Consider the following 13,400-nt stretch of genomic DNA (forward strand, 5'->3'; position numbering starts at 1 on the left):
GTTGCGCCGCTCAAGGTGGCTGCATGTTGGAGCAGCTCTGTTAATTTCATTCTGAGATTTTGCTTTTGGAAACTTTAATTCCTCTTTTGCTGGATGTAAATCACTTTTTTGGATGGTTGTTTCCTCTGGTATCGGATGCTGTGCAGCTGGAGGGATTTTTACTGAAACTTTTTTTTAGATTTGGACATTTGTTATGATGCGTAACCATGGCAACAGGGCAGCTTTCTACAACCAACAGCAGCTGAATAACATCTCAAAAGCTCAAATAATATGTCAACTACAGCCCCAAATCTCAAATGAGTTGAAAGGATGTTCTGTGGATGCATTCTCATCAACCTGCCAGCTGTGCTCGAGTGCCTGACCACTGAGATCATGGAACTAGCAGGAAACTCAGCTTGTGATTGCGGAAGGACGGGATCGTCCCTCGGCACCTGCAGTTGACTGCCTGCAGTGACAAGGAGCTCGGCAGACTGCTGGGGGGAGTGGCCATCGCTCTGGTAGGAGTTCTGCCCGGCATTCGGGTGGTCCTACAGCCCGAGGGAGCCGAGAGGCCAGCCGAGTCTGGACGGATCGGACGGCATCTGCAGCCAGTTTCTTCGGATCCGCTGTGGGATGTACCTTTACAAGAGATTCTTCCTGTCTACAGCCATCAGTATCTATAACATCTCTTAATGAAATGAGGATAACGAGTTACAACAACAAATAATTTCCCTTTGGGATTAATAAAGTATTTTTGAATTGAATTGAATTGAATTTGTTAAGTTTTAAAACAGTGTTGAGGAATGCACTGTACGTCCCTTCATATCTGCATGAGTCTAATTAAGGAGGGTCCATTAGTCTCATGGAAAACCAAAAGACAGTCTACTGTAGCACTATCTACATGTGAGGCGGAGTACATGGCACTAGCTGCTACTTAAGCTTATACTTAAGACAACTGTTATTCAATATGTCTGGATTATTCAGCTAAGATCTATGAGGACAATCAGGGGACCAGATCCTTAGCCAAAAATCCTGTACACAGGCAAAGGTGTAAGCATGTTGATGCTAAAATATCATTTCGTCAGATCAGTTGTAAATGAAGGAAAAGTTTTTCTGCAGTACTGTCCAACTAATGATATGGTTGCAGCTGTACTAACCAAACCAGCAACAAAGATGAAGTTGAAGAAGTATGAAATGTTTATGTTTGGTGTATGAAGAATGCATTTTGGTTGAAACATTAACAGAGTCTGAGGGAGTTAACCAAATGTGAGCAAGTGGGGGTGTTGACATTACAAACGTTTTTGTCTTGTGATGCTCTCATTTGTTTAGTTGAGTTTTTCTTATTGGTTTATTGTGCGTCACGTGACTTCTCTAATTTATTGCGCCTGTGTTAAATAAAAGATGTGTGCTCTTTCAAACAGAAGAGAGTGAGGAGGAACAACACGAAGCCAAACCATGTTTCATGCGTCACGCTTAACGCTGAGCCAAAAAGTGAACTCTGCTAAACAGTTCACCAGTAATCTGTCCACCAAGCTGTGATCAGCATTTGTGTCTCGTTCGTTAAACAAGTTGGTATTTGTTTGCTTCCAAGCCTTGTGTGAGAATCAGCAGAAGAAACGTTTGTGGTTCCGTGTAACAAGCTCGCGCTTGCGGTCCCTCAAGGCATTCCAAAGATGTTTAACATGGCTGACAATTCAAACTCCATCATGGGATGCCCTGCTGCGTGCAGTCGAGCTGCCCACACTTGGTTAGTAAACAGACTGACTCAACAGGAAACACGCAGCTGCTCCAGATCTCCTTTGCTGAACATGATTTAAGATCTGCAAATAAAACAATGTTAGATTTTCATTTATTCTCTGACGTAAAGAACATAGGTTGACATAATGTCATTTTTTAATAGCATTTGTATGTTTGGTTCACGATCAATGTGATACTGTAGAAACAAGTTTAGTTTTTTTTTTAACACTTTAGTGATTCTGTTTTACTACAGAATAAACAAAAAGTAAAAAGAGGGAATTTTAAGGACAATTATGTTTGAATTATCCATCCATCCATTAACTTTACCCGCTTCTTCCTTTATGGGTTGCAGGGGTCACTGGTGCCATGTCCAGCCATCACTGTGCTAAAGGCGGGCGGACACCCTGGACAAGTCTCCAGTCCATCACAGGGACACATGGAGACAAATGAGACAAACAAACATCCATCCATCCATCCATCCATTTTCTTTACCCGTTTGTTCCATTTTGGGTCACGGGGGTCGCTGGTGCCCATGTCCAGCAATCACTGTGCGAGGGGCGGGGTACACCCTGGACGGGTCGCAAGTCCATCACAGGGCCACATAGAGACAAACGAGACAAACAACCATTCATTCTCTCACTCACACCTAGGGACAATTTAGAGTTACCAATCAGCCCAACATGCATGTTTTTGGTCTGTGGGAGGAAACCGGACCCAGGGAAGACCCGCGCATCCCTTAACAAAAAGTAGTACATTTGAAGTTGATTTTTGCAAGTATACTTTAAGTTAAGTATAAGTATATCAAGTATACTACACACCATACTTGTAGTGTACTAGAAGTATACTGCTTTGATACTTGTTTGGACTAAATTGGGACATTTTTATACTATTTTTAAGTATATCAAATAAAGTTTATAAAAAGTAAACTTCAAGTACACTTCCTCATTTTTAGTGGAAAATAAGTATACTTGTCGTACACTTAAATAAATACTCTTTGCTAAGGGTTGCACAGAGAGAACATGCAAACTCCACCCAAAAAGGCCCCCGGCTGGGATTTGAGCTGGGGCGATCTGCTCGCTGAGAGGCGACATCCACCAACTGCACCACCGTGCTGCCCTGTTTGGATTATTCATTAATAAATGTATCCTGATGCATGCTCAATAATCCAGGTAGAAAAATCGAAAAAAGTTAAATCTGGTCCTCTGGACATTCAAAAAAAACAAAAAACAAAACAAAGCAAACAAATATAGAAACGTTTCGTCTCTCATCCGAGAGACTTCCTCAGTCTGAGGTGCTGTTTTCAGTCTCTTAAATACCACCTTCTCAGAGTGGATCAACTAGTTTGCTGCTGACAACCAAAACCATGTGATCAGCTGGTAGTAGTTTTTAAATGTAGTTTTTAGTTTTATTGCTTTTGTGGTTGTTGGGATTTGTTTAAACAGTTGCTGTGTTGATTCAGGAGTGTTTACAGTCCTGGTCTGACCACTAACATGAATTAACACCAACTGATTCACCTTTGCTTCACCTCACCTGTGTTCAGTTTGAGCGACACCAATCAGCCTGATGATGAGAGCCTTCCCTGCTTTCTTCACAGCCTCTGGATTGTAGTCCAGAATGAGGTCACCTCGTTCAGACTTTTTGAAAACTAATGAAAACACAGGACTTAGCCCAGATTGAAATGTGGCAACAATCGTGTGCAGACTTATACAGTGCAGAAAATCTGCTCACGACCACTGTGGCGACTCTGAATTGTTACCTGTAGCTAGCCTTTTGCTACTTTAAATGATCTTTTTGCTACTTTTAGCAAGCATATTGGTTATTTTATCTTCTAGTGTTTTTATTATTTTAGCTTCCACCTATTGTGCTCATTTGAGTTTCTAGCTAGTGTTTTGCTATTTTTAGCTAAAGTTTTACAACTTTTAGCTTCCAAATAGTATTTTGCTCCTTCCAGCTTCTACCAAGTGTTTAGCTTTTTTTTTTTTTTTTAGCTTTACAGTTTTGCACCTTTTAGCTTCTTCTGATTCTTTTCGTATCCTATATTTTGCTCCTTGTAGCTTCTTCTAGTGTTTTGCTTTGTGTATTTTTCAGCTAGTGTTTTGCTCTTTTAAGCTGCTAGTGTTTTACTCTTTTTTTTTTTTTTACCTCCAGTTAGTGTTTTGCTCCTTTTAACTTCTGGCTATATTTTTTTTCTTGTAGAATCTGCAATTTATACAAAGTGTGTAGATTTTTTTTGGGGCTTCCAGCTAGTGTTTTACTTTATGTCAGCTTTTAGCTAGTGTTGCTTCCTTTAGTTTCCAGCTTTTCTTCTGCTTCCCGTAGATTTTTTTTAGCTTCCAGCTAGTGTTGTGCTCCTTTTAGCTGGTATCTAGTGGTTTAGTTCTTTTAGCTTCCAACTAGTGTTTTGTTCCATTTTAGCCTCTAGCTAATGCTCTCCTTCTTTAAGTGGTAACTAACTCAGCTACATGATTTAACACCAACTGCTTCACCTTTGGTCTACCCCACCTGTGTTCAGTTTGAGGGACAACAGTCAGCCTGATGATGAGAGCCTTCCCTGCTGTCTTCACAGTCTCTGGATAATTCAGAACTAAGTCGTCTCGTTCAGACTTTTTAAAAACTATAATGAAAACACAGGACTTAGCCCAGACTGTGGGAACAGAGTGTGGCAACAATTTTGTACAGACTTGCACGGTGCAGAAAACCTGCTCACCATAGTAGTGACTCTACTTTAAGCTAAACTTTTGCTACTTTAAATGAGCTTTTTGCTACTTTTAGCTAATGTTTTTGTACATTAGTTTCATTTTAGCTTCTACCTAGTGTTTTGTTTCCTTTAGCTTCAACCTAGTGTTATGCTCCTTGAAGCTTTATTGTTTTTTTGTTGTTGTTGTTTTTAAGCTTCCAGCTAGTATTTTGCTCATTTTAGCTTCTTGCAAGTGTTCTGCTTCTTTTAGCGACACCAAATTTCTGCAGTCACACAGACTACTCATCCGCACTTCTTTTTTTTTTTTTTTTTTAAAGAATGCAGTTTCTCCAGTTGTTTGACTGGGGCTGGATGTTTTGTAGGCGTTTTACAGTAACAACTAAATTTCAAAATAAATGTTTTTATTAGAGCTGTGCTGGTGAAAACTTTCAAAGAGACAATGGACTCATGGATCTGCAAGGTGAAAGCATATGTAGTCAAACTAAGAAAATACTTTTAATTAACCCAAAATGCATAAACATGTTATTACCTTCTACATAATTATGCATGTAGAGTACTATTTGAAATGTTTATGTGACTTTTAATCCAAAATGTGCAACAAAATTGTCCTATTTTTGGGCAAACTCAATACGTTAGAGTTAACCTTCATACCTGTTTATATCACAGGGGGAGTTTCAGTAGAAATAAGGAGTGTATACCACCTTCCAATAACTCTAATCTACAATGTTTTTCATGCAGCAGCTCTCATGACACCAATTTAAAATCCACCCACACTCTTAAATCATTGCACAAATCAATAAAAACAGACAACAAAAGACGCACAATATGTTGTGATGACTGTATTTAAACCTTAGATTTCAAACATAGTGACATTCGACTGAATTATTCCAGAGATCCTAATGACAGCTTTGAGTTTCTGGGCACTTTCCCGTCTTCTTGTGGAAGCAGCGACAGGCCATGAAGGCCACACACTTCAAATACTCTTTGAAGTCGATCTCTCCGTCGTGGTTCTTATCCATCCGCTCCATGGCCTTGTCTAAATCAGCCGCACACAGTTTTGCCTAAAGAGCACGTAGTTTCAGTTATTAGCACTCAATAAACGAGGAGGTAAAAGTGCACCATGTTGGTGGTGAAATAATAAAAAACAAACATAACTCTAACAAAATGTGTTTCTTACTTTGACCTCTGGGTTTTGGATTTCCTTCTCCATCATTGTCATTAGTTCTGCCTTGTTCAACTTCAAATCACTGTTGGAATGCTCTATAAATGCCTCAACGAGGTTTTTAATGGCTTCTTCTATACGAGGCTTGGCCATAGCTGTAAACAAACATTCGTATTACATAACTTAAACAAAGAAGAATAATTCTAATACGGTTCCAAATCGATAAAAGTATTCCACAGCTACATTTCTTCTCTGTGGCTATGTAGCCCTCTCTCCGTCTGTACTCACCTGTTTGTGCTTGCTGTGAAGATTTTAAAAATATCTAGACGAGACTGAAGTCAATTTACTGACACTGCCTCTTTTTATAAGAGTGCACACACAATGTCTGAAACTATGAGTACCAGTAATGCATTAATAGTTTGGGCCCGTCCCTGGTCTGTCCTTGTGCAAATATTGTCTTGTCATAATCAGTTTGTTTTGATTTGAAATACGGCTTTTGTCTTGAATTTGTGCCTTTGTGTGAATGAATAGAGAACCATATTTTCAGCAGGTGGAGTAGATAATTTGCCTCCTGTTGTTGGAATGCTTCAAGGTGGGGCTGTTGTAAAGGTGTCAGTCGGCGCATTGTCAGTGGAAATCTACTGCGACTGGCACAGACCAGTGGAGAAAAGGTAAAAAAAAAAATCTGTACGTGATTATCAGGTGTCCACACACATTCATCTGCACCCTCAGTGCTGGGTAAGGTTACAATAGACCTAGCCCACTACTGGAGTTTTAATTAAGCATTTTAAGTTACTAATAAACAACAATGGATGGTTTCATATTGGCAAGTGATTTTTTTTCCACCCCTAAAACTTAACTTAGTCTACATTATGGTTCTTAAACTGTGACTAGTATACTCTATTCACACAAGGAGAGCTGTTGGTCAGGCTACTTCTTGTTGTGCTATTAACTCTAAAATAGTTATTGAATCAAGTGTTATGTGTGTAGGTAAAACTATATGATAAACAACCCGTTAAAATACACCAGAATGCAGGAAATGGTGTCTACTTTATTCAAAATGTTTTGGGGGAGGACCCACAGACCCTCCCTACCAGTGTGCCCCCCCAAACACACACACATTACAAATGGTTCTGATGCCAATGGCACCATGTTGCTAACCATCTTCCAGAGCAGAACCCTCACCCAGACCAAAGCAGGACTCTCACATTTAACATACTACACACCTCATGAACAACAAGATTATTGTCTTTTTTATTTTGAAGTGGGCCAAATCCATCCATCCATCCATTTTCTTTACCCGCTTATTCCATTTTGGGTCACGGGGGTCGCCGGTGCCCATGTCCAGCAATCACTGTGCAAGGGACGGGGTACACCCTGGACGGGTCGCAAGTCCATCACAGGGCCACATAGAGACAAACGAGACAAACAACCATTCACACTGTCACTCACACCTAGGGACAATTTAGAGTTACCAATCAGCCTAACATGCATGTTTTTGGTTTGTGGGAGGAAACCGGAGCACCCGGAGAAAACCCACGCATGCACGGAGAGAACATGCAAACTCCACCCAGAAAGGCCCCTGGACCGGGGTTTGAACCAAGGACCTGCTCGCTGAGAGGCAGCAGCTCTACCAGTTGCGCCACAGTGCTGCTCGTGGGCCAAATCACTTATATTAAAAGTAAACAAATGTAAATTGCTGCTGTAATTTGATTCTTCTAATAAGCCATTTAACTTGCTATGATCCCAGGTTTTGAACAGGTGTGATACTGGTGTGTGTGACCACAGTGTGCACATCTGATGTTGCTTACAGCGGTCCTCCGTGCTCTCGGGGAGCTTGTGTGTTTGCCCAGACACATGAAAAATTAGAGGGAACATTGGTGCTGGGTCGACTGTCCTGTGCAGGACCTGTTCTGTCTCACAGAGGATAATTTACATTAACAGGTCACACAAGTCATTTCTTAAATCTTCATAGTTTGCTTCCAAAGACTTTCTTGTAATATTTTAAATTGGCTTTTCTTCTGAAAACGTTCCACTTTGACTCATTTTTCTTGGATTCTGGCTGCATTTCCCGCTCCTTGTACCTGGCCATGGCTGCACATTGTGCTGTGTCTAAGGTATTTAAGGTGTAAAACATTCAATCTGAAACATTTTCTGTGCTTACAAAGTAACACCTATTTTCTTTTGCACGTCACTGTAATAGTTTAATCATGTGTTTTTGGTTGTTTGTAGTTTCAAGGTGGTTCCATATTTTAGTTAATCCCATTTAATCCCTCTGCTGACGTGGAGTCGAGACAGTTTTTCTTTTTGTCTGCGTGGGTTTTATGAACTTGTGTAGAGTTGGAGTACATATTCAAAAATCCAGTATAAACTGGGTATAAATTCTATTTATTCTCTTCATCATCAGAAAATGAGACATTGGACTTGATGGAAGACATCACCTCTGTTTCTGTTGTGTTCCTTATATAACAGACAACATGTGGCAGTAACCTTGCTTTAATGATTGTCTATTATTGTCTCTGTGTTCTTTGTTTAAATCAGGTCTCTCTTGTAAATGAGTCCTCAAGGCTCAATGAGACTAACTGTATAAATAAAGGTTGAATGAGCCTGTGGAGGAAACCAGCAACTTCTCGTCTGTCCGCTCTGAATCCTATTTACTTTACATAAAACTGCAGAGCGTAACCATTTTCTACATCCTCTCGCAATATTTTTAAGATGTCACTTCATAAAGGCCTAGCATTTCTTGATTTAATGCATATCGCTCACCACCTTTCATATCAGGATTTTTAACTGATAGGTTATGAGGAGAAATGAGCCATTTTGGTCAAACTTTGAATATAAAATTATGCACAATCACATACAGTATTGCAAGATCTCACATTATTTGTTGGAGCTTAAAGTATGTGTTGGGAATGACCCTCAGCTACTACCACACCAAGTTTGAGCCCAATAGCTGCTAAAATGACCGTGCTAGAGGCATTTTTGTGTTTGCTAAGCTTGATTAGCTGTGGCAGCCATCTTGAAACAGATTGACTCCAGAAGTTATTCAGTTTTGGATAAACATCCAGTGAACATTTTCTTAAAGTTTCATTTAAATCCATCCTGTGGTTCATGAACTATTTTGCTAACAGACAGAGTTGACCCTAATAGCCAAAACAGTATACAGTCAGATCACGATCAGTACATTAATGCTTAGAGTATAAGTTAGGTTTGACTCTCGGCTGAATTATAATCTTTCTTTGAGTAGGTTGTTTTGCTGTGGTGGAAAATTTGAAGGGAATTAACTCCAAAAGACAAACAACAACTTTATTCCCCTTGACAGCATGATACATGAAATATAAGTAATACATATATAAATATTCCCAGATTTGTTTCACAATGCCTTTTTATTATAACTCTTACAACTCATGTACAGAGAAGAAATGAGTGCTGCCCTTTCAAATATCATCTTATCAAATGTTAACAAGTTTGAACCTTATCATGTGTAATCTATAAAAACAGCTGAAGTTTGTTCATTTGATGCCAAACGGGAGTGAAATGTACTTTTTTTTTTGTTTAACGAACACAAACAAAAGGAGAACGCATGACGAAAACTGTCGGATCCACCCCCCCTCCGCCTTTTTGTAGTAGTTTTAGCCTCGTATGTGTCTGAGTTCTGTTAAAACATGTTTTGCAGCTTCATATTTAATCGGATTAATACGCCTCCGCCCAAGATTTATCTGTTGGAAACCTGAACTGTGAGAAGTTTTGTTCCTGTTGTGTTAAAAAAAAAAAAAGTCTGCAAGACACTAAAACAGACTTGTATAACCATAAAATCTTAATTAGTGAGACAAACAATAATCCAGTCATAACATTTAACCAAGATAAATTATAACTTATCGTTCAGATTTATGTAAACTAATAGGTTAATGAGATATTAACGTCTTGTGCCAGATTTAGCCTCCAGGCATCGGTAGTTTCCATGGCAGATAAACACACCAAACATCCAAACAACAAAGAGGAACTGAAGCCATGAGTCACAAATTATGAATGCGTGTATTATACAGACAAAAATAAACATTAAAGCTCACTTATCTGAATTAAATTTTATTTATTCCCATTTTGGAAAGTTTGAATAGAGCCCAGTCATCGGTGTTGGAGACGTTACAATTAAGACTTCTTGTCATGCCACACATTATGCAACAAACCACACAGTCATGAAGCAACACTTACATAACGACACTTGGGTTAAACAGAATCAAGCCTTAATATTTAAACTGCTTTATTAAAATCACATTTTTCACATGTGTGAAATGTTCGCTCTTATCACCCATACAAGCAGCAGCAAACTGTTTCATTACTTACATTACTTTGATGTAATCTTTGTAGTTTAAATGCCACAAGATATATTAAATATAAAACAACACATGTAAACTTGTTTATTCATAATTTAGTTTCTAGAAAGAAAAAAAAGCCTTTATTTGTTCAAACTTATAAAGGAAAAACACAACATTAGTACTTTTTTCTTTACCTAAATATCAAAAGTTAATCAGTACATAAATGTGACTGTTTCCTGAAAGTTTCATTAAAATCCATTCAGTGGTTCACGAGATATTTTGCTAACAGACAAACATGACATGTTGATCCCAACAGTTGATGCTCATGTTTGAAGCAGCGATCTTGTGAGATCTGGTAGCTCTTAGGGGTGATGTTGGGGATGACTCTCAGCTACCACACCTGTTTTAGCATATAATCAGTAGAATGTATTGATTTACAGCCATTTTTATGTTTTCTAAGGTCAGTTGGCTGTGGTAGCCATCTTGAATTGTATTGGCTCCAGAAGTTAATCAGCTGTAGAGGTCTCTATCCAGTGATTACTTTCTGAATATTTCAGTAAAATCCATCCATTGGTCATTTAAATATTTTTCTAACAGACAAACAGGGTTGAATTCAACAGTTAGTGCTTCAATTTTTGGCAAAGATTTTATTTGTTCAGAAGACATTTTATCTAAAAATGATGCAGAAAAACTGGTTTGTGCATTTGTCACATCTAGACTGGACTATTGCAATGGTTTGTTATCTGGGTGTCCAAATACTTCTTTAAACGATCTTCAGTTGATCCAAAATGCTGCTGCCAGAGTCTTAACTGGAGTTAGTGGGAGAGATCATATCTCTCCAGTTTAAGCTTCCCTCCACTGGCTCCCTGTCAAATCCAGAATTGAATTCAGAGTCTTACTTCTAACCTACAAAGCTCTCAACAACCTAGCTCCATCTTATATTACAGATCTTATTGTTCCATATTTTTCTAACAGAGCACTTCACTCTCAGACTGCAGGTTTACTTGTGGTTCCTATAGTTTCCAAAAGCAGAATGTGAGGAAGATCTTTCAGTTATCAGGCTCCTCTCTTGTGGAACCAACTTCTAGTTTCTGTCCATAAGGCTGACACATTGTCCAGTTTTAAGACTGGACTTAAGACTTTCCTTTTTGGTAAATCCTATAGTTAGGGTTGGCTTGTTATGCTGTTATAGGCTTAGACTACTAGAGGACAAATTGTTCTATTTTTTTTAAATGACTTGTTAAAATTGAATAGTTTTCATTTGATACTATTTCTATCTTAACATGTGATTCTTCACCTGCCATTGTGTATCTGTTCCTCTCAAACCCAGCTGGTCAAAGCAGATGGTCCTCTTGTCCTGAGCCTGGTTCTGCTAAAGGTTTCTTCGTCATGAGGGAGTTTGTCCTTTCCACTGTCGCCTTCATGCTTGCTCAAGATGAGAGTTCTGCGATGCAGTTAAACTCAAAGCAGTCTGCTCCTCAGATAAATAATGTTAAATTTTTATTTTTATATATGAATGTCTCTGTTCAGTGCCCTGAGACGACTTCTGTTGTGACTTGGCGCTATAGAAATAAACTGAATTGAATAGAAGCTTTACTTAAAATCTGCAATCGGTCAATGAACCTTTCATGCTAATGAAACATTTTACCTTGACATGGGAGTAAAAATCTCTTATCAAATGCAGCCTTAAAAAGGCTCATGTAAGTTTTTTTACGTTAACTTTCATTAAAATTATTTAGAGTTCTACTTTTAGGTTTATCCCTTATCCCATAAGCTTTTTGTGTGTATTTTCTTTAGAGTGTAATGATCAAAATGCTGCAGTTTGCTCTAAGCGTTTCTCATGTAAGACAACGGTTGGACAAACCTGTAAAACTAGAAAGTGCGTTTTACGAACACACTATGCAAACATGTGACTCAGTCCATGGCAACAATGACCCATTGCCCGGACATAAGGGCACTGGTTCATTGTTGAACCAATGCCCAATTGAATATAATAATATGAAAAAAAAAAACCATAAATCACAAACAAACATGCACCTTTTCTGTAGGACAGCTGGTTTTGTTGCCTGGACTTTTTTTCTCCGGGTATTAAAGGTGATCATGTTTCATGATTCTCTATTCTTTTTGTCTGAGGAAGAACAAATAAGGGAGTTCACTCGTACTGCGTTTTCATCTGTATTCAAGAAGCTGGAACTGCAAATCGCTTCTACTGGCTTGACCGCAGGTGTGCACTTTCTCTTCGGCCACCACATTTCCATAGAAAGGTGAAGCAAATGCATGCAAATGTTCCTCCAATGGGTTATTTTCCCAGGAGCAGATGGAGCGAGACAAACACAAACTCACCTCTGCCAGCCCCCTGAATACAGCCCCCACACAAACGTATGTCAATCTTGCAATTGACTTCAACGATGCAACATTTTAGGAACTTTCAGGAACTTAAAAACTGACTTCCTTCTCAAGATGTTTCTCAGTTGGGTTCACGTGCTTGGTGTTTAGTTTATTCAGAGATGACTCATTTGTAAAGTGCTGAAATAAACATAGGCAGAAGCTGAATGTGTGTCTGTTTATTGCAACTTGCATCTGTTTTTATTCCGCTCTCTGGTTTCAGATTTCACCAACAAGAAAAGAGGGGGTTGATTAAGGTTAAGCCTTACAGCCTAGACTTATTGAATTGGTTTGATTCCAGAAGTTAACCAGTTACAGATGTAAAACTAGTGACGTGAAAGTTTTAATAGAATCAGTTTTTCAGGGGTTTTTTGTGCTTCCTAAGGCCAGTTGGCTGTGGCAACCGTCTTAAATCAGATGTAGATCCAATAAGTTTTTTCCTCAAGGTTTTATTAAAATACCAAAGTCCATGCTCGATAATCCAGGTACAAATCCAACAATGTTCAGTCAGGTCATCTGGATGGTTTCTTTTTTTGCTGAGATGTTTCTTCCTTCATCCAAAGGACTTCTTCAGTCAGAGGAAACACAAACAAACTGGAGTCCAACAGTCACCAACTCTCATAGTGGAATAAAAGAACAGTTTGCTGGTGATAAGAGGATTCCTGGGCCCGCCCTCTCCCCCGTCAACTCCTCTAAGGCAGCTGTGCTAAAATGGTTCAAAACACCAAAGTTCATGCTCAACAATCCTTGCTCAATTTTTCCACTATGGGAGTTGGTGCTTGTGGGACTCCCGTTTGTTTTGTTGCTCCTCAGACTGAAGAAGTCCTTTGGATGAAGGATGGAGCATCTCAGCAAGAAAAAGAAAACTGTTCAGATAACATTCCTGAACTTTGTTGGATTTGTACCCGAGTTATTGAGCATAAACTTTGGACCATTTTGGCATGGCTGCCTTAGAGGAGTTGACGGGGGAGAAGGTGGGCCCCAGAAACCATCTTATCATCAGCAAACTGTCTTTTTCCACTATGGGAGTTGGTGCTTGTGGAACTCCAGTTTGTTTGTGACTCCTCAAACTGAAGAAGTCCTTTGGATGACGAATGAAACATCTCAGCAAAAAAAAAAAAAA

At 39.1% G+C, this 13,400-nt stretch overlaps 1 protein-coding gene across 1 annotated transcript; it reads right to left on the minus strand.

Annotated features, from left to right (window-relative positions):
- Window positions 1-5,310: 5,310 nt before the first annotated feature.
- On the minus strand, window positions 5,311-5,729 carry LOC119409735 (protein S100-A1). The gene is made up of 2 exons (XM_037676636.1): window positions 5,592-5,729; window positions 5,311-5,475 (listed from the first exon to the last, which is right to left on the minus strand). Exons 1-2 carry the CDS (start codon window positions 5,727-5,729, stop codon window positions 5,311-5,313), a joined length of 303 nt encoding a protein of 100 aa, XP_037532564.1.
- Between the last annotated feature and the right edge of the window lie 7,671 nt (window positions 5,730-13,400).

The sequence above is a fragment of the Nematolebias whitei genome, chromosome 5 (genome assembly GCF_014905685.2).
Source record: "Nematolebias whitei isolate Nwh7 chromosome 5, NemWhi1, whole genome shotgun sequence".
In the NCBI taxonomy this organism is placed as follows: Eukaryota; Metazoa; Chordata; class Actinopteri; order Cyprinodontiformes; family Rivulidae; genus Nematolebias; species Nematolebias whitei.